This window comes from Sinocyclocheilus grahami, unplaced genomic scaffold, assembly GCF_001515645.1.
Source record: "Sinocyclocheilus grahami isolate Dianchi unplaced genomic scaffold, SAMN03320097.WGS_v1.1 scaffold358.1, whole genome shotgun sequence".
Lineage (NCBI taxonomy): Eukaryota > Metazoa > Chordata > Actinopteri > Cypriniformes > Cyprinidae > Sinocyclocheilus > Sinocyclocheilus grahami.
In genome coordinates this window covers 1,628,629-1,649,686 of record NW_015505537.1, presented here as the reverse complement: position 1 = coordinate 1,649,686, position 21,058 = coordinate 1,628,629, and the positions used below count along the sequence as shown (strand labels likewise).

Here is a 21,058-nt window from a genome sequence, read left to right as displayed (position 1 = left end):
TGAGAGGAGAACTCCGAATTCAGAGGAATAACGTTGCTCATTCCAGGTAACCCTTTGATAAAAGGGGAGCATTGCTCAATACTACCACGAGGACAGGCCATGGAGCGAAGATGGTGGTTACAGGGGAATTTAGGAAGGTGAAGATAAGGGCAGATGTAAGACCCCCAATGGAAATTAGTAGATACTGAGGTATCACTCTGATCCGGACAAATGCACTGACGCCCTCTCTGGATCACATCCCTTAGGTCTTTTACTCACCTTCCTTTGACCCGCGATACTTCCTACCCCTACCCGCGGGCAGGGGAGGAGCGCAAGCCGCGACACTAGCCTTCTGAGCCAGTCTCTCATCCTCAAACTGAGACGGGCTAGGACCCCTGGGTTGTTCGGGCTCAGAAAGCGAGATGTTAAGGAAGGGAGTCTTAGAGGACGTCTCACCCATAGAGAGATAGCTGACCAGTGTCTCTCTATAGGGACATCTTCTCATAACCGCTTTTGCGCATCGCATCGATGTTGTTATAACTTGTATGCTGGAATCGATGGATGCGTGAAGAAAAACGGCCTCTTCCATTCCTTCTCAATCTTTATATGAAAAAACAGGAAGAAAGGAAGGCTCACCTGAGCTGGAGGGTTTATGGCCAGAAAAATAACGTTCATCGAGATATTTCATGACATCGCTTCTTCACCCGCTTCACGGCAAGTAAAGCCTCGCCGTGGTGCGAGCCATAATTTCCAAAAGCTCATCATACGCAGGGCAGGAGAATTGGGAAGGCTCAGCCTCAGCTTCTTTGCCCTCCTCAGCTATTTCCTGCTTTTGCTGGGCTGATCCCAGCAGAGCAATGGCCTCTGAATCAGACAATGTTAATGAAATAACATCATCATCCAGCGGCTCTCTCTCGTGCACAGCTGACGATCACGAAAGGGAAACCCCCTTCAAACTCATCGGCCAGATCCACCTGCGATCCCCACGAGCTCTTAGAACACTAATATGTTGCGTAGGTGTAAACATACAATATACACTCTCAATTAGATCATCCGAATACGAATTCATAGATACTAAACATGGTAGGGTTATATATATGTAAGCTGACAGGAGTGTGTTTCGATTATAAGCCTGCATAACAGTATACAATTTCAAAGACAAAATACACGATGACAATAATATACCCAATGACCTGAAGGATCATGTGTGTTCATTCAAAGAAAGGTTTTCCTATTAATTAATTAGCAAAGAAAAGTCCTTCCCTTGTGGATTTTCCCTATGGGCAAGGAAGCGATTTTCTTCACCTAAATTCCAGGAGGTCGTAAATGTATCGGGTGTCAGGGTTACCATGGAACCAGGGGCCTGTTCGGCTTCCTGGGGTGTTACAGAGTATTTGTTAAATCTAGCTAACAAAATATATATTGTGTGTTTGAGTGGTCCAGACGCTACATAAGGTTTGTAGAAAACTGTAATCAATATTTATTCAAGTCCTCTAACCTGAATCTTTTGGTGAATTAACTTAATTATATCTGTCTTAAGTCATATGTTTAACCAGCAATAGTAATTAAACATGGGGTCAATAGACATATTTTTTTTTACAGCTGAAGAGCAAAAACACAAAGAAAATCAGTCCTGTTGGGGCCGAGTGGCTTTGGAAAATAAATCGCTGCACGTTTCAGATGAAAAAAACGGACTTCTATTTATGAAAATATCACAGTTAGGAGATTTATAGCGCGTTACCATTAAAACAATGCAAATATATTTTTGGTAGCACAATCTGATAGGTAGCATAGGCTATCGGTACACCTGCTCACTCTGTTTCTCCATTGGCGCCTTCTTTGTCCATTTTTTTTTTGTACTTTGTACTTTTGGGGAAAAATATATGTAGCTGAATACTTTAGTTTTATTCTACTGAAGTAAAAGTAAAAGTACCACAATTTAATTATACTCAAGTAGAAAAAATTAAAAACAAAAGTATTTGTACTTTCCACCTCTGGTAATTAGTAATTCCTTCTGAAGAAATTGGTAATAATTGTGTCACTAGTGCTTTACCATGACCTTCACTTTAGAATTAATTATACATTATGCATTATTCATATTAAATTTGAACCTGTATAAAGTAGTTCTTAGTTCTTCTTGGTGAGGTATGGAAAAAATAGTAGCTCCTGATTAACTAATAGTAAACTACCATATTAGATTAAGCACTATTATTTACCAATTCATTATTTAGAAATTTCTTGTTAGTTACTAGTGTTTACTAGAGTGCTAGTATTGTGTTACACATGTGTTCTTGTGTAGTTATTCATTAATGACGGAACAGTATTCTAAAGTGTTACCCAATCTACTAAATGGGAACCTTCATGAAGGGTTATCAACTGCCATTATGTTTATTGATTCTTTGTTTTAGATTGTGAATCGTGAAGGACTTGGGGCAACTTTTGTTGTATTAAATGGTGCTACATAAATAAATTCATTGAAATTAACTCTGGACATCAAGAGACAAACAGAGGCTGTTGTATGTTCATTGTTGATCCATAAAACATAGTGAAAAAGGTAACACAAGAAGTATCTCCTTTTGGAAAATAACCTGCAAACTGCCAAACCACCAGTCGGTACTATTCTCTTTAAAATGAGCAGAAGAACTTTGTGCAAACTGTTTAATGGCATAATAAACAAACAAAACACCTCACAGATGTCACAACAGAACAAGTCTGATTACAGTTTACAGTACATACATCTTTTAAATTTGGTTACATACAGCACATCAAACATTACAGGTTGATGTTTATTTATATAGTATTTTTTACAAAACTCATTGCTCATAACTCACTGTCATTAAGGAGGAGAATGTAAAAAAAAAAAATCACTTAAGGATTAACAATGAAAGAACAATAAATAAGTTATACAAAATACAAAATAAGTTTGTATAAAAATATACACCTTACTTCTGCATCCCGCCAGTTAAGATGGAGGGAATGCTAATGCGGGGATGCAGTGGTTTAGATCTCACTCTCATATGTGTGTAAGTACGTTTTTAAAGAGAGGATCTCCTCATAGGTCCTGCTAGTGTGGCGATAAAAGTCCTGTAAGTAACTCTACGTCTCTTATACGTGCTGTGTGTGTCTTTATCAGTTCCTCGACCCACTTTGTCTTGTCCTCTGAACTCTGGATGAAGAGAAGTGATAAACACTCAAAAAGCAGTTCTTGTCTGTTATTGTACAGCAAACCTGCACAATTTTAACTCACTCAAATTATTCAGCTTCTGCAACAAAGGATATACTGGGTTAATTTCATCCTATTTTCTATGTGCCACATCTGTGACTTGCTGTTGTGTACCACTACAGACAATAAAAATGATTAAAGTTGACATGAATGTAACCTGGGGCAGGTGGGGTTGGTAAATGGTTTTATTAGCAGAATTTCTAATAGCTCAATACTTGCTTATTTACAGTACTATCAATCATAACAGTGGCACTGTCAGACTGCCCATATAAGCTTCCATTCACAAATATATTTACTGTAAACGTGTCTTAATCAACAGCATGGCAGAGGAGAGGAGAAAAGAGAAGAGAAGAGGACTCACATTACAGCTTTCATCATTATCTGATCGGTGTGGAAGGATGAAAGAGAACACACTGAGAGGACCAACACAGGAGTCAACAGTCTGTGTGTAATCCAGACAACTTGTAACCACAATGTAGTAATGACTTGGGATTTGCACAGAGCCACTGACATACCTGTAAACAAAGGAAGAGTTACATACTCAGACTGAAGGGTTATATAAATTCAGGTACATCTTAGGACTTGTACCCCTTGTTGTCAACTAGTCTTCAATCAGATAACTTCAGTTGCAGCATGGATCTGGCAATGGAGATAAGCATGCATTCATCACACACACCACAGACATTCTCTTCACTCACATATTGTTTGTTAAAGTAGCATTGCCAGAAACAGCAAAGACTGCTGATGCTGCATGTGGATTCATTCACATAAGATAAACACTGACTCAAAAACCTGTAAACTGCTGGTGTTCTTAAATTAGCTCATTTATAAGCGATAAGTCTAAAACTGTGAAGACAACTTACTGTTTTATTGTCTCTGCTGAATCCCTAAGACCATTGTAGTCATAGTCGAAGATGGGTCCAACAACCACATTCACTCCATTTCTCTCACTAGCATAACGTCTCACAAGTGATTTCTGGAAATAACCCCACACACCTGAAACAACCAAACAAAGCTATAAGAGAGAGATATATAGACAGAAATATGAATTGTTAAAAGACAGATAGGAAGAGATATGGATCTTTAAAGGACAGAACAAAGAGATTAGAGATTAGCACAATGATTTGAATTTCAGAATTTCTAAGTACTGTGAAGTACAAGTTTGTTGCAAATCTGAAAATGAATATGAAACATGGAAGAGAAGAAAAATCAAAAGACGATCTGGCCTCTTGTACATGAGTGTTGTTTTTATTTCTAATTTTTTTTTAACTCAACGAGGCATCAGATGTTTGCTCTTACTTCCTTTGGGAGGTTTCAGACTAGTTTCTGCATAGGGAAACTAATGTATATCACCTCTCTAAGAATCAACATAATAATTATTAACTGAAAGTGTGATGTTGCAATCCTACTGTAATTCTTAAAATAGGGGGGAACATTTTTAAATCTACTGGTTGTATTATTGTTGTTGTTATTATTATTAATATTATTTTCTCATCAATATGAATAAATCAACCTAAATAAGTTCATTTATACCAACATTTTTTAAATGAGTTTAATCAGGCAGAAATAGTTCTTTAAGTTAACAACTACAAGTTACTACGGTGGCCCAGTAGTGCACAACACAATGAAATCTCCACAACACAACGAAATCGCTGCAGCACAACAGAAACAAGCTACAACTACGGTGACCGGGAGGGGACATGTTCAGTTGTATCTCTAAAGACACTATTAGGTTATGGGGTAATGCAATCAAGAATATATGGAGAATTGTTTAAGTATTTAAAAAAGACAAGATTAATGGAAAGAGTTTGAAGTTTTGAATTTTGTATTTATGTAAAAAATTTGGTTTATTTTATTATTATTATTATTTAAAAAAAAAATCTGTAATAGTTGAATAACTCATAGCTGAACCGTGTACGTTTCACACTCCAGACCAGTAGGTGGCAGACATGCACCTTTAACGTTGGTTTGCCAATCTGCCAAAAAACTTGAGAGAAGACGACAACGATGACGACATGTTCAGTTCACTTATTTCTGTCGTGGCCACGACATATTAACTCGAGATATTAATTTGTGGGAATGTCATATTAACTTGTGGGATCGTGATATGTCGTGGCCACGAGATCATTTTGTTGCGGTAAAGGCATCCTTATGTCGTGGCCATGCGATGTTAAGTCATGGCCTCGAGATCCTATGTTGAGGGAACAACATCCATTTCTCGTGGCCACGACTTCTTATGTTGAGGGAACGGTATATTTTTCTCATGGCCATGAGTTTAATGCATAAACAAACCTGCGTGACCATAGCAACCTACAATTATCAGAGATGGATAAAACATATTTATCCATCCCACAGTCTTGTAAATTCGTTAACTGATCATGTCTTTTTATTTAATATTTGTATATTACTATTATTATTATATGTATTATTATTATTATTAAACTGTAATATAATAATATTATTATATTAGCTAGTTTAGGACTATATTTTAATATTTATTGTTGTATTTACCATTTCAAGTGTATTGCTTTACCTAATTAACGTTCTGTATAATTATTATTAATATGCTACCATATATTTTGCAAATACTGTAAACGCCTGACAGTTATGCCAATAAAATTTTGACTTTATGATTCTGCCAGTGTGTAACGATAAATGAGCGTGTTGTGTTCATTCATTTACAAATTCATTCCTCAACTAAATTATAGTCTATTAATTAGCTGAAATAAAAAAAATATATGTTAAATTCAACCTTTAAACTGCACTTCCAGTAAAAAAATGTAAAAAAAAAAAATCACTTAAGGATTAACAATGAAAGAACAATAAATAAGTTATACAAAATACAAAATAAGTTTGTATAAAAATATACACCTTACTTCTGCATCCCGCCAGTTAAGATGGAGGGAATGCTAATGCGGGGCTGCAGTGGTTTAGATCTCACTCTCATATGTGTGTAAGTACGTTTTTAAAGAGAGGATCTCCTCATAGGTCCTGCTAGTGTGGCGATAAAAGTCCAGTCCTGTAAGTAACTCTACGTCTCTTATACGTGCTGTGTGTGTCTTTATCAGTTCCTCGACCCACTTTGTCTTGTCCTCTGAACTCTGGATGAAGAGAAGTGATAAACACTCAAAAAGCAGTTCTTGTCTGTTATTGTACAGCAAACCTGCACAATTTTAACTCACTCAAATTATTCAGCTTCTGCAACAAAGGATATACTGGGTTAATTTCATCCTATTTTCTATGTGCCACATCTGTGACTTGCTGTTGTGTACCACTACAGACAATAAAAATGATTAAAGTTGACATGAATGTAACCTGGGGCAGGTGGGGTTGGTAAATGGTTTTATTAGCAGAATTTCTAATAGCTCAATACTTGCTTATTTACAGTACTATCAATCATAACAGTGGCACTGTCAGACTGCCCATATAAGCTTCCATTCACAAATATATTTACTGTAAACGTGTCTTAATCAACAGCATGGCAGAGGAGAGGAGAAAAGAGAAGAGAAGAGGACTCACATTACAGCTTTCATCATTATCTGATCGGTGTGGAAGGATGAAAGAGAACACACTGAGAGGACCAACACAGGAGTCAACAGTCTGTGTGTAATCCAGACAACTTGTAACCACAATGTAGTAATGACTTGGGATTTGCACAGAGCCACTGACATACCTGTAAACAAAGGAAGAGTTACATACTCAGACTGAAGGGTTATATAAATTCAGGTACATCTTAGGACTTGTACCCCTTGTTGTCAACTAGTCTTCAATCAGATAACTTCAGTTGCAGCATGGATCTGGCAATGGAGATAAGCATGCATTCATCACACACACCACAGACATTCTCTTCACTCACATATTGTTTGTTAAAGTAGCATTGCCAGAAACAGCAAAGACTGCTGATGCTGCATGTGGATTCATTCACATAAGATAAACACTGACTCAAAAACCTGTAAACTGCTGGTGTTCTTAAATTAGCTCATTTATAAGCGATAAGTCTAAAACTGTGAAGACAACTTACTGTTTTATTGTCTCTGCTGAATCCCTAAGACCATTGTAGTCATAGTCGAAGATGGGTCCAACAACCACATTCACTCCATTTCTCTCACTAGCATAACGTCTCACAAGTGATTTCTGGAAATAACCCCACACACCTGAAACAACCAAACAAAGCTATAAGAGAGAGATATATAGACAGAAATATGAATTGTTAAAAGACAGATAGGAAGAGATATGGATCTTTAAAGGACAGAACAAAGAGATTAGAGATTAGCACAATGATTTGAATTTCAGAATTTCTAAGTACTGTGAAGTACAAGTTTGTTGCAAATCTGAAAATGAATATGAAACATGGAAGAGAAGAAAAATCAAAAGACGATCTGGCCTCTTGTACATGAGTGTTGTTTTTATTTCTAATTTTTTTTTAACTCAACGAGGCATCAGATGTTTGCTCTTACTTCCTTTGGGAGGTTTCAGACTAGTTTCTGCATAGGGAAACTAATGTATATCACCTCTCTAAGAATCAACATAATAATTATTAACTGAAAGTGTGATGTTGCAATCCTACTGTAATTCTTAAAATAGGGGGGAACATTTTTAAATCTACTGGTTGTATTATTGTTGTTGTTATTATTATTAATATTATTTTCTCATCAATATGAATAAATCAACCTAAATAAGTTCATTTATACCAACATTTTTTAAATGAGTTTAATCAGGCAGAAATAGTTCTTTAAGTTAACAACTACAAGTTACTACGGTGGCCCAGTAGTGCACAACACAATGAAATCTCCACAACACAACGAAATCGCTGCAGCACAACAGAAACAAGCTACAACTACGGTGACCGGGAGGGGACATATTCAGTTGTATCTCTAAAGACACTATTAGGTTATGGGGTAATGCAATCAAGAATATATGGAGAATTGTTTAAGTATTTAAAAAAGACAAGATTAATGGAAAGAGTTTGAAGTTTTGAATTTTGTATTTATGTAAAAAATTTGGTTTATTTTATTATTATTATTATTTAAAAAAAAAATCTGTAATAGTTGAATAACTCATAGCTGAACCGTGTACGTTTCACACTCCAGACCAGTAGGTGGCAGACATGCACCTTTAACGTTGGTTTGCCAATCTGCCAAAAAACTTGAGAGAAGACGACAACGATGACGACATGTTCAGTTCACTTATTTCTGTCGTGGCCACGACATATTAACTCGAGATATTAATTTGTGGGAATGTCATATTAACTTGTGGGATCGTGATATGTCGTGGCCACGAGATCATTTTGTTGCGGTAAAGGCATCCTTATGTCGTGGCCATGCGATGTTAAGTCATGGCCTCGAGATCCTATGTTGAGGGAACAACATCCATTTCTTGTGGCCACGACTTCTTATGTTGAGGGAACGGTATATTTTTCTCATGGCCATGAGTTTAATGCATAAACAAACCTGCGTGACCATAGCAACCTACAATTATCAGAGATGGATAAAACATATTTATCCATCCCACAGTCTTGTAAATTCGTTAACTGATCATGTCTTTTTATTTAATATTTGTATATTACTATTATTATTATATGTATTATTATTATTATTAAACTGTAATATAATAATATTATTATATTAGCTAGTTTAGGACTATATTTTAATATTTATTGTTGTATTTACCATTTCAAGTGTATTGCTTTACCTAATTAACGTTCTGTATAATTATTATTAATATGCTACCATATATTTTGCAAATACTGTAAACGCCTGACAGTTATGCCAATAAAATTTTGACTTTATGATTCTGCCAGTGTGTAACGATAAATGAGCGTGTTGTGTTCATTCATTTACAAATTCATTCCTCAACTAAATTATAGTCTATTAATTAGCTGAAATAAAAAAAATATATGTTAAATTCAACCTTTAAACTGCACTTCCAGTAAAAAGTCCAGTCATACAGCATAATCAAAGCATGTCGAGCATTTACAGTAGGCAATTATTTACAAAACTATTCTGAACATTAAAGGGTTAGTTCACCCAAAAATGAAAATTAGCCAATAAATTACTTACCCTCAAGTCATCCTAGGTGTATATGACTTTCTTCTTGCAGACGAATTCAGTTGGAGTTATATAAAAAATTGTCTTTGATCTTTCAAGCTGTTTCATGGCACTCAGCGGGTGTTGCATGCTTCAGTCCAAAACAAGTTAAATAAAAAGCACCCATCCATAAAAAAAGTGTTTCACATGGCTCCGGAGGGAACCCGTGTGCAAACCCGACCTCCATACGTCATCCGCCCAGAACTGCTTCCCTTTACAACAGTGAGCGCAAGCTACATTAAAGTGATTATTAAGTTTTGAATATGGATATTTTTCTTACAAAAACGCATCGATTCGCTACAGAAGGCCTTTGTTCACCCCCCGGAGCCGTGTGAGACACTTTTTTTTTATGGATGGGCGCTTTTTATTTAACTTGTTTTGGACTGAAGCATGCAACACCCGCTGAGTGCCATGAAACAGCTTGAAAGATCAAAGACAATTTTTAATATAACTCCGACTGGATTTGTCTGCAAGAAGAAAGTCATATACACCAAGGATGACTTGAGGGTGAGTAATTTATGAGCTAATTTTAATTTTTTTTGTCTGTCCCAGTTTCAAACATATTATGTCTAATGCTTCTCAGAAGACAAAGCTTAAGGGCGAGAGCAAGCAGCATTTTAGACTGTGTGTTCCTCCCTGCCCGTGTTACATTACAGGTGGGGATACACACAGTTTATGTTGTGTGGTGGAGCTCGCACAGTCAGCTCTCGAGGGGGCTGATTGTGCTTCTGCAGACGCTCCGCTCCCCCTGGGCATGCTTCAAGGAGTGTGTCCGTGCTTGTGACCTTGCGGTTCCAGTCCCACTGCTGCTGAGGCATGGTGGCAATTGAGATTGCGGGGATTGCACATGGATCTAGCGGACCGCACATGGATCTAGCGGACGGGTTGGACACTGGCTTGCCCTTTCTCCGCCTGCACTCTCTAGATCAAGCACTCTCTCTTGGGTTTCGGAAGCCCGCACTGCGGTCTCTTCCCCTTTTGAGTGAGAGCTCGCTGCTGCAGCTATCTTTCTCTGAGGAGATTGAGATTGTTTGCATATGAGAAGACTGCTTTTGGATTGCCCTGCCCTTGCTAAATAAGGGGTGGGGATGCACGCGATATATGTGTAGTATGTTTTGGAGCAGAGCACGCACAGCTCTCGAGGGGGCTGGCTGTATTATTTCTGTAAATGTCCCTAAAAAAAAAGAAAAGGGGCATTACATTGGATGTTTAGCTCTGCTCCCTCTGAAGTTTCTTCTCGAGAGAATAAAGTCTTATGAATGTAGAACCGAGTGGCTCGCGCGTTACCGAGGCAATGTCTGGTTGTTTAGCTGCATTTAATTCTGAGAAATTAAATTATGTATATTTGTTTGGCTTTGAGAAGTATAGTATATATGTTATATTATTCAGCAGGGACTGTAGAAGGGCCTCCCCTTTCTCCTCCCTCACTTTCTATAAAGCGAGTTATATATTCTATACAGCAGGTGTTTACCTCTCTTCCTCCGAGGAGGTTGATGTGGTCAGCAGGGACTGCAGGGCGGGAGCAGCCCCAGCCATGTTCCAGCTCCTCATTCAGGGAGCGCCACTTCTCGTACTCCCCAGAATTTGGAGTCAGAGTGGCACTCCCGGGCCGAAGGCTTCTAGCAGAAGGCGGATCTGTGGACCGTCATTCTCGCTGGATAGTCTCCGGCTAAAACTTCCTGACGCCTATGGACCAGGACTTCTGAGGGCCAGCCCCCTCTGTACACCTCATTATACAGTGCCCATCTCTCCTCAGTGCCCTCAGGAGATCGGTCTGTCAACCCTGCCACCCACGGTGCTTCAGGGCACAGCGGTCTCCAGCGAGCGCAAATCTCAGTGTCCACCCGGAAACATAGCCATTCTGGAGGGCTCAAAGGAGGTCTCTAGAGTAGCTAGTTCGGTCATCCCCTGCCGGTCCTCCGCTTCAGGGCACCGAGCTGGCCGCTATAAGTACATCAGAGGCCAGTCTTGTGAGACTGGTTCCCTTAGTAGGTCACCTGGCGGTGTGGGAGCCCCTGCCAGCGCAAATCTCAGTGTCCACCCGGAAACATAGCCGTTCTGGAGGGCTCAAAGGAGGTCTCTAGAGTAGCTAGTTCGGTCATCCCCTGCCGGTCCTCCACAGCTGGCCGCTATAAGTACATCAGAGGCCAGTCTCGTGAGACTGGTTCCCTTAGTAGGTCACCTGGCGGTGTGGGAGCCCCTGCCAAACGTGTCTTATTGGGTCCTGACCCGAGCAGGCTCTGGTTCTATCAGTCTAAGTCTTCCTATGAGATGACGGGTCTGAGGACCGTCATTTTCAATAGGAGACTTCAGCCAAAAGAAAGTCCTGGTGCCCATGGCTCAGGACTTCTGAGGGCATGCCCCTCTGGCGAAGAACGGTGTACACCTCATTATACGGTGCCCATCTCTCCTTAGTGCCCTCAGGAGATCGATCTGCCAACCCTGCCACCCACGGTGCTTCAGGGCACAGTGGTCTCCGGCGAGCGCATCTCTCAGTCTCCACCCGGAAATGTAGCGGTACTGAGAGGTCTCTAGAGCAGCTCCCCTGCTGGTCTGTCGCTTCAGGGCACTGAGCTAGCTGCTCTGATTACATCAGAGGTCAGTCTCGAGAGACTGATTTCCTTAGTAGACTATTTGGCAGCGTGGAAACTTCTGCCAAATGTGTCTCAGTGGGTCCTGCACACTGTAGAGAGAGGCTATAGAATCCAGTTTGGTTCTCCTCCACCTCGTTTCAACGGGGTCATTCCCACTCTGGTGGGCCCCCAGCAGGCTCTGGTAATGAACAAGAAGTAAACACTCTCTTGAGGAAGGAGGCCATTGAGGTGGTCCCTCCTCTCGACAGAGAGTCCGGGTTCTGCAGTTGGTACTTCATTGTTCTTAAGAAGGATGGATGGTTGCGTCTCATTTTAGATCTGCGTCAACTGAACCGCTCAGTCATGTGACTGAAGTTCAGGATGCTTACACTCAAGCAAGTCGTGTCTCAGATCAGGTCCGAGGACTGGTTTGTCACGATCGATCGATCTAAAAGACGCATACTTCCATATCTCTATTCTTCCTCAACGCAGGAAGTTCCTGAGGTTTGCTTTTGGGGGCAAAGCTTACCAGTATCAGGTTCTTCCCTTCAGACTTGTACTCTCACCCCGCACTTTCACGAAGTGTGTGGATGCTGCTCTGGCTCCTCTGCGATTCCAGGGCATCCGCATACTCAACCACATCATCGATTGGTTGATATTAGCTCAATCAGAGCAGATGGCGGTTCGGCATAGAGATGTCATTCTCACTCACATGAAAGAGCTGGGGTTAAGACTAAAAGACCAAGAAAAGTGTGCTTTCTCCACTACAGAGAACCACTTATTCGTGTTGTGGCATTCGACCACGATGCAGGCACATCTGTCTCTTGCTCGAATCGAGAATTGCGAGAAGGCCGGTCACTCACTGTCAAGCAGTTTCAAAAAAGCTTTGTGTATCGCACTGCGTAAACATAAAACCATGTCTGCATTTGTGATCGGAGAAACGACAAACAACAAGCGCTACTCTACACTGCTCAAAACCCGCGTTTGAATTGTCAGTGGCAATTTCTTTAAATATGAAAACGTACTTGCAGGCTGTGAGTCAGAAGCGCCAGACTGTCCTTGCAAAGTTGGAATTGCCCCACTTTATAGAAACAGACACCGGTATTGTAGGTTACTCTCCCAGGAAACAGTCCTGATCCTCCATAAAATGCGCTGCACACATCTGAATATCCTCCAGGTTGAACTGTTCTGGAACAGTGTTGTAAATACACCTTAACTACTGATTTCTAGTTGTGTCCTCTTTTGGAAGGTCAAACAAAGTAGTTTCGCATTCATAACGAAACACACAGCGTCTCCACGTCATGGCGGCGGCAACAATACTACAGTGAGAATCAAAGTTACGCCTTGTTTCTTGCCAGACTGTCCTTGCAAAGTTGGAATTGCCCCAAACAGACACCGGTATTGTAGGTTACTCTCCCAGGAAACAGTCCTGATCCTCCATAAAATGCGCTGCACACATCTGAATATCCTCCAGGTTGAACTGTTCTGGAACAGTGTTGTAAATACACCTTAACTACTGATTTCTAGTTGTGTCCTCTTTTGGAAGGTCAAACAAAGTAGTTTCGCATTCATAACGAAACACACAGCGTCTCCACGTCATGGCGGCGGCAACAATACTACAGTGAGAATCAAAGTTACGCCTTGTTTCTTTGCGTGAACATTTGGGCGGCGTTATGCAAATTTTCCTACACGGTGACGTAGACATGTGGGGGCGAGTTTAAACGAGGCATTTTAGGAGGGCGTGGACGAGTCTTAACTTTTATAAAGAATATCTCTTTGGATTTGAGACTTTAGTTTTTGCAACTTTACAGGTCTTCTTTATTCACCAAGAGCTTGTAACACTCCAAAGAGAAAGGAAAAATTTAAATCGCATCATATGACCCCTTTAATATGTCGTGGCCACTACAAAAATAAGTGAACCGAACATGTCCCCTCCCAGTCACTGGGCATTTTAATTTTGGGCATTTTAGTACCAATTATTTTAAAACCATTAGCCAAGTCATTTATATGGCTATGCGAATTTAAAGTGTAATCTAAAAATCCTGGTGCAGTAAAAGCTCTTTAAAATGTCTAGTATGAATCCCAAATTTTAGCTTTAAAGGTGACATATCATGAAAATCTGACTTTTCCACATTTTAAGTGCTATAATTAGGTCCCCAGTGCATCTACCAACCAAGGAAAGGTGAAAAAGATTAACCCAGTAACTTTGTTTTGGTATGCCTTTTTCTGCATCTGAAAAAACGAGCGCGTCTGATTTCACTCCCCTGGTGTCGTAGCAAAGGGATCTCATTATAATATTACCGCCCCTTAATATGTACGTTTCCACCCACGGCGCCGTCATTTTAATTTTGCTAGTGACAACGGTGTACCAGTTCTAATGCCATGGCGAAAGTTTGAGCAAAACATGCTAACTGTTCTGTCTTTGGCTGCACAGACGAGCACAGAACACTATTTAGAGTCCCAGCCTCACAGGAGACAAGAGAACAGTGGATTTATTGATTTATTTACAGTATATTGCCACAGATCTAAAATAAACATGCAATTTATTTCCCAGCTGTTTACCTTCACAGACATAATGAGATGGTCCTCACTGCAGAACACAAGATCCAGGGGGCGAGGTTGGATCCAGATCCAACTCCTCCCACCTTACATATACCTAAACCTACCCGTCTCCACCCCCTGATCCCTAAACCTACCCATCTCCACCCCTAAACCTACCATCTCCACCCCCTAGATGTGGATCCAACCCAGCCCCCTGGATCTTTGTTCTGCAGTGAGGGGCTACTGGACATAACCAACTATTTTTGTAACTCGTGTGTTTTTAACGTAAATTTGTGTGTGAATGAAAACTTAGTTTAGTACTCACATGCCGTGTGACAGCCACTTTCTGTCTGTGTGCTTTGGATGTGTGCACTCAGAAAACCGTATATCAGAAGTTTGAACTAATATGGTTTAAAACGCATGATTTCAGCGAGATAAACATGATAATCAGAAACAAAACAGATGTTTTTAGCAGATACAAGCCGTAATGGCACAGCTCTAGAGATGGTCGTGTAGAACACAAGATCCAGGGGGCGTGGTTGGATCCAGATCCAACTCCTCTCTCTTACATATACCAAAACCTACCCGTCTCCACCCCCTGATCCATAAACCCACCCATCTCCACCCCTAAACCTACCAATCTCCACCACCTAGATGTGGATCCAACCATGCCCCCTGGATCTTATGTTCTGCAGTGAGTAGTGATGTCCGGTTCGCGAACGAATCGTTCGATTTAACCGGTTCTTAGTGAACCGGTTGAACCAGTTCACCAAATCGGACTGAATCATTTGAAAAGGTTCGCGTCTCCAGTAAGCATTAATCCACAAATTACTAAAGTTATTCACTTTTTTAACATGGCTGACACTCCCTCTGAGTCGAAATAAACCAATATCCCGGAATAATTTATTTACTGCAACAGTACACTGACTGAACTGCTGTGAAGAGAGAACTGAAGATGAACACGAGCAGAGCAGCCGGATAACGAACATACAAGCCCACTGCTGGAGCGGTTCTCGTTCTCGAGTCAAGAACCGGTTGCATAGGTTTTCGGATCACCAGTACACTGAACCGAGAACCGTTTCTTTCGGACACGTCCGATTTGAGAAACGATGAGCTGATGATAATCTGCATGCGTGTAATTTTTCAAGAGGACGAAAAGCATGCTATCCAAGTATTTTGTTAAAAATCAGATAGTGTGAAACTTCCCATCACTAGCAGTGAGGGGCTACTGCAGCTCTATTCTGGAAAAGGGGGCGGGGAGCAGCAGCTCATTTGCATCTAAAGAGACATGCTCTAATTCAGCGTGTTTCTGCTTCCATTCCAAATAGGCATTTTCAAAATTATATAATAAATTATCTGTGGGTTATTTTGAGCCGAAACTTCACAGACACATTCTGGGGACACTAGAAAGTTATATTGCATATTGTAAAAAGGGCCATAATATGTCTCCTTTAAAGCATCATTTACGTGGCCGCGAGAAACAGCGTTATGAAATTAATTCAACAGTAATAATATGTGCAAGTTCAAGAGTCCATGAAATCATCGGTATGGTATTGGTATAGTAAATTGTTCAAAATTAAGGTTTTGTCAGTCCATTACCACTATATACAGCTTGCATGTTACCTTTATAGAAGGCAGTGGCTATTTGCAGTGTAAGTAGAATATTTTAGATGCTGTTTACACTAATTGACAACAGAAAGTATTTTATGGATACACTGTTTACACAAAATGAAAATTCTATTTACACTGTATTTTCTTTGCAGTAAGTGGAAATAGTCGTTAGACATTATTTATAGGCTATAGGCTATATAGTGGAAGACGTTTTTCACCTCAGTTTTGTTACTATAGAGTGTAAATTATTATTTTTCTTAAAAATATTAAATGGATTGGGACAATAAAGCCCTGGCCCTATACCCTTGACCTCGATATACTTCATTATTAAACACTCGTTATGCACATTATTTCCACTTTTCGAATATGTTCTACATTGAAAGTAAATGCCTTTCTGATCTGATATGTGATGGGAAAAAGGAGAAGCGTGAGTCCGGCAAAAGGCAAACTTTAACTCTAGTCGAAATTTTACTTTTATGTGCCTTACTCGCTATGCCACTGCTCTGTTACCCGGTACATGTCATTTTTAATTTTGTGTGGCCACACCAGACACTGGTGTGGCCACCAGTAATTAGCGTTTATTAGTGTAAATAGCCTATATGTCAAAAAGGTTAGCTGCACTTAATGTAAACACTCCTTTATTGAAATGGCACCATGTTATGGGGTGATATATATAATGTACTGTCCCATAGAAACTTTAAGGGTTTGTGAAAATATACTGGATATCAAAATTTGGATTTCGTTAGATCATTAGACCCTGCATTAAATCCCTCGGCTCATTCAACTTAACAGTGCTTAAAAAGAAGCAGCGCCATATTTATTAAACAGGAGGTCACACATTAAAAAGTAGCAAATATATATGTTTGTGTGCATAGGACCAATTCCGTTGTGTTGAGCTAATTTCATTGTGTTGTGGCATGTTTCCGTTGTGTTGTGGCTTGTTTCCGTTGTGTTGTGCTAATTTTGTTGTGTTGTGCCTTGTTTCCGTTGTGTTGTGACTTTTTTCCATTGTGTTGTGCTAATTCATTGTGTTGTGGCTTGTTTCCGTTGTGCTGCGGCGATTTCGTTGTGTTGTGGAGATTTCGCTGTGTTGTGCACTACTGGGCCACCATAGGTTACCACTTTTTACAGAGTACTAGGAGAGGATAAAACACATGTTTTTAGAATAAATAAATAAATAAATAAATAAATACATTTGGCCAGCACCCCTGGTATCACCTCTCTAAGGATCAACATGCTCACTAATTATTAACTGAAAGTGTGATGTTGTAATCCTACTGTAATTCTTACAATAAAATAGGGGGAATGTTTTTTTTATTTTTAAATCTACTGGTTTTATTATTATTGTTGTTATTATTATGAATATTATTTTCTCAAAAATATGAATATAGCTAAATAATTCATTTATACCAAACATTTTTTTATGAGTTTAATCAGGCAGAAATAGATTTTTAAGGTAACAACTGCAGGTTACCACTTTTTACAGAGTACTAAGAGAGGATAAAACACATGTTTTTTAAATAAATAAATAAATTAATACATAAAAAAACAGAGCACATATTGTGCTGTAGTATATTGAAAGGGCTGTGTCTCTATGAGGGTGGCAGCTCAGTCCAGCACAGCTAATCTAAAGCAGACACAGCATACATCAATACCTTCTCATTTCACCTCTGCTGCCAAACCCTCTATATAGACATTTATAGATTCCAGAGATGCAGATTCCATTCGGGGAGTCCATTTGAACAGTAATAAAGGAAATTTTGTTTACATCTAAATGACGTTTTCTGTGAATATTTGTGCAAGTATTTTTGTTTGGGTGTCGAGGGGATACAAAGCGTGTGCAGTTCCTGAAACAGAGGTGGCTCTCATACAGTGGCCTGTTTTCAAAGTCCTACCACAGGCCACACACACATACTGCTTTCAAATAACAGACAGATGTACAAATAAATTCACCTACAAGGGCGAGTGCACACACACAGAAACACACTTAATGTAGTTTCATTACCTTTTTTGTAGGGGTTTCTGGGGGCCATTAAAACAACTATTTTGAAATATCAGTTTCAATATCAGTATCTATATCAGTTCAATTCAGTACTGATATCATTTCAATATCAGTATTCAATATCAGTTTCAAGATTATTCTAATGGTACACTTCTAATAAGGCTTACCAGGTAAGCTGTACCAGGTAAGCTTCGAAAGTTTGCAACCTCGCAAACCAATATCTACTAACTTGTAATAGTATATACCAGGGGTGTCAAACTCAATTCATGGAGGGCCGGAGCCCTGCATAGTTTAGATTCAACCCTAATTAAACACACCTGATCCAACTAATCAAGTCTTTCAGGCTTATTTGAAAGCTACAGGGTATGGGTGTTGAAGCAGTGTGGGAACAAACCTCTGCAGGCCTCCGGCCCTCCAGGAATTGAGTTTGACACCCCTGGTCTATACTGTCAAAGCCAGGGGTCTCCAACCCTGCTCCTGGAGAGCTACCGTCCTGCAGATTTCAGCTCCAACCTCAATCAAACACACCTGAACCAGCTAATTAAGGTGTTCAGGGTTACTTGATAATTATAGGCAGGTGTGTTGGAGCTGGAACTGAAGTCTGCAGGATGGTAGCTCTCCAGGAACAGGGTTGGAAATCTGGTCAAAGCTATATTATGTGCAGTGTGGCCTATTGTGTCTCCAGCATTTAATTACACACATACATATTCAAATGCTTAGCACTCAGTGTATTTGTGAAAACGTTAGCAATATTTCTTCTTGGCATCAATTTCCACTGTAATTAAGACAGCGGTACATTTATGACACTGTAGGAGGGTTATAAATTAATAAAAATACACTTGAAGGGAAAGTTCACCCAAAAATGAAAATTCTGTCATTAATTACTCCCCCTCATATCATTCCAAACCCATAAGACCTTCGGAACACAAATTAAGATAATTTTGATGAAATTAATTTTGAAAAAACACTCCTACACTCCTACAGTGTCATAAATGTACCGCTGTCTTAATTACAGTGGAAATTGATGCCAAGAAGAAATATTGCTAACGTTTTCACAAATACATTGAGTGCTAAGCATTTGAATATGTATGTGTGTAATTACATTTTTAGGTGAACTATCCCTTTAACTACACATAGTTTCTTTAAGGTACACTTACGTTCGAATGCTGGATACATTGGTACAGTGTTGGTAATGAGAACAGCATCATATCTCACTTCCTGAGAGGAGGACAACTCTAAATTAGTTCAAGTTCAAGTTCAAGTCTGCTTTATTGTCAATTCTTCCACATGTACAGGACATACACACAGAGAATTGAAATTGCGTTACTCTCAGACCCTTGGGTGCATACAGATAACATAAATACAGATTAAATACAAAATACAACTATACAAATATACAAATAAGGTCAAATGTAAAAATATATATATAAAGCACAAGGCATATGGCAGATGCACAAGGCATATGGCAAATGCCTTGCAAATTAGAAGATCATGGAAGAAAAAATTTTACAAACATCAAATCATAACGCATTGTAGTCAAAATTCTTGCAATTTGTTGACAATTTTGTGTACTAAAAACAATGCTCTGTTTTTTCTGTTTATTTTTCATTTTAAAGGTGACCTATTATGCCTCTTCCAACAAGGTAATATAAGTCCCAGGTTCCCTAGAATGTATCTGTGAAGTTTCAAATCAAAATTGTAATTTATTATACCATGCCGTAAATGTCACTTTTTGGATGTAAGCCAAAGGATATTTTTGTGTGTGTATCTTTAAATGCAAATGAGCTGCATCTCCCCCCCCCCTCCAGATCTGGGCTGTGCCTCTCATCTCGGCAGAATTAATAACTCTTGAGAATGCACCAGGGTGTTTCTGAATGTTTAGTTGACAAATTAATGTAATTGTGTAGAGTTTTTTCAGCTGTTTTGCAACAATGGATGAGCAACACACTAAATACTGTAATGATGTTTGATATGCACTATAAAGATACATGATACATATAGTAGAACTTTAGTGTCACCACTAGCTGCTCTAGCGAGGAGATAAACATGACAGACTGTGTACAGTTCACTCATGGGAGGATCAAATCTAACAGGGAACATTCCATCACCAGCCGTGACTGGTATCTTTCCCAGTGTGATTTGGGAAAACACATTTGGTTGCAGACATGAGCGACTCATTTGGAGACACTGCTTTTAAACTATTGGGGGAAAAAAAAGGAGTGGGTGGGATTTTACTATATAGGATGGTTGTATACACATACTGCAGACACAAAATTCTGTTCAAAAATAAGTGAATTTTGCATAATAGGTCCCATTTAAGAGTAACATTTAATTTGATCCTTTAATACAGTTTCACTTGGGTCTAATGAACTTCATCAGGATAGAAACAGATTAAGCCCAGTGCTATAAAAGCTCTGTCTGGTTGGTTCCTGGAACTGGCCTAGCTTCGGTACATGAAACCGCTTATGCTAGGCTGCACAATATAAAGAGAATAGGAAACCTCACGAGGTGGATAGAGGAAGCTGTAGGAAATCTGTTTGTCTGCACGGTAGTTTGAGCAGGACTGACTGTAGACTGTAGGAACTCTAATATCAGGCCGAACACAGTTGCTCAGAGCCTCAGTCAGAGGAGTGAAATCTACCTGCAACAGAACATCCACACAGACAGGTTTAAACTCTAATACAACAGTCAACTATAAACAGACTAACATAATTTTGTAAACTGTACCTGCTTAGATACAGTATAAGACGTCCAGAGAGGCATGGACAAAGCTTCACTGTAACCACTAATGTAATCACTATGATGAAGGATGTAGTATTTGGTGAGGAGCATGACTGCTGGCCAACCGTAAGGAAGATTTTTGTTGTCTAAAAAGGAAAAAAAAATGCATTAGTAATCTTTTAATCGGAAAAACAGAGAGACAAAATATTACTACATCCATTAAAATTCCATGCAACCAAAATGTTTATAAATTTCATAAAATGAAAATTCGGCAATGCCCTGATCTTTTCCACACAATGAAAGTGAATATTGGGGCTCCTTT

The 21,058-nt window shown here is 39.4% G+C and overlaps 1 protein-coding gene and 1 long non-coding RNA gene across 2 annotated transcripts; both read right to left on the bottom strand.

Annotated features, from left to right (window-relative positions):
• Positions 1–3,065: 3,065 nt before the first annotated feature.
• LOC107548960 (uncharacterized) lies at positions 3,066–4,192 on the bottom strand. The gene is made up of 3 exons (XR_001604513.1): positions 4,066–4,192; positions 3,564–3,717; positions 3,066–3,145 (listed from the first exon to the last, which is right to left on the bottom strand). It is a non-coding gene; the product is annotated as an uncharacterized lncRNA (long non-coding RNA).
• A 1,930-nt stretch (positions 4,193–6,122) lies between these two features.
• LOC107548958 (ectonucleotide pyrophosphatase/phosphodiesterase family member 2-like) lies at positions 6,123–20,877 on the bottom strand. The gene is made up of 6 exons (XM_016229842.1): positions 20,743–20,877; positions 20,521–20,656; positions 19,173–19,250; positions 7,224–7,356; positions 6,722–6,875; positions 6,123–6,303 (listed from the first exon to the last, which is right to left on the bottom strand). The coding sequence occupies exons 1-6, from the start codon at positions 20,845–20,847 to the stop codon at positions 6,133–6,135; spliced, it is 777 nt and encodes a 258-aa protein (XP_016085328.1). The 5' UTR covers positions 20,848–20,877; the 3' UTR covers positions 6,123–6,132.
• Between the last annotated feature and the right edge of the window lie 181 nt (positions 20,878–21,058).

Excerpts from the sequence above, each read along its gene's own strand:
- LOC107548958 (XM_016229842.1), bottom strand. The coding sequence starts at position 20,847 with ATGCTCCTCACCAAATACTACATCCTTCATCATAGTGATTACATTAGT. Across the intron at positions 7,357-19,172 it reads AATGTATCCAGCATTCGAAC|GTGTGTGGGGTTATTTCCAG; the intron begins GTAAGTGTACCT and ends TGGTTGTTTCAG. Across the intron at positions 6,876-7,223 it reads TCAGCAGAGACAATAAAACA|GTATGTCAGTGGCTCTGTGC; the intron begins GTAAGTTGTCTT and ends CTTTGTTTACAG.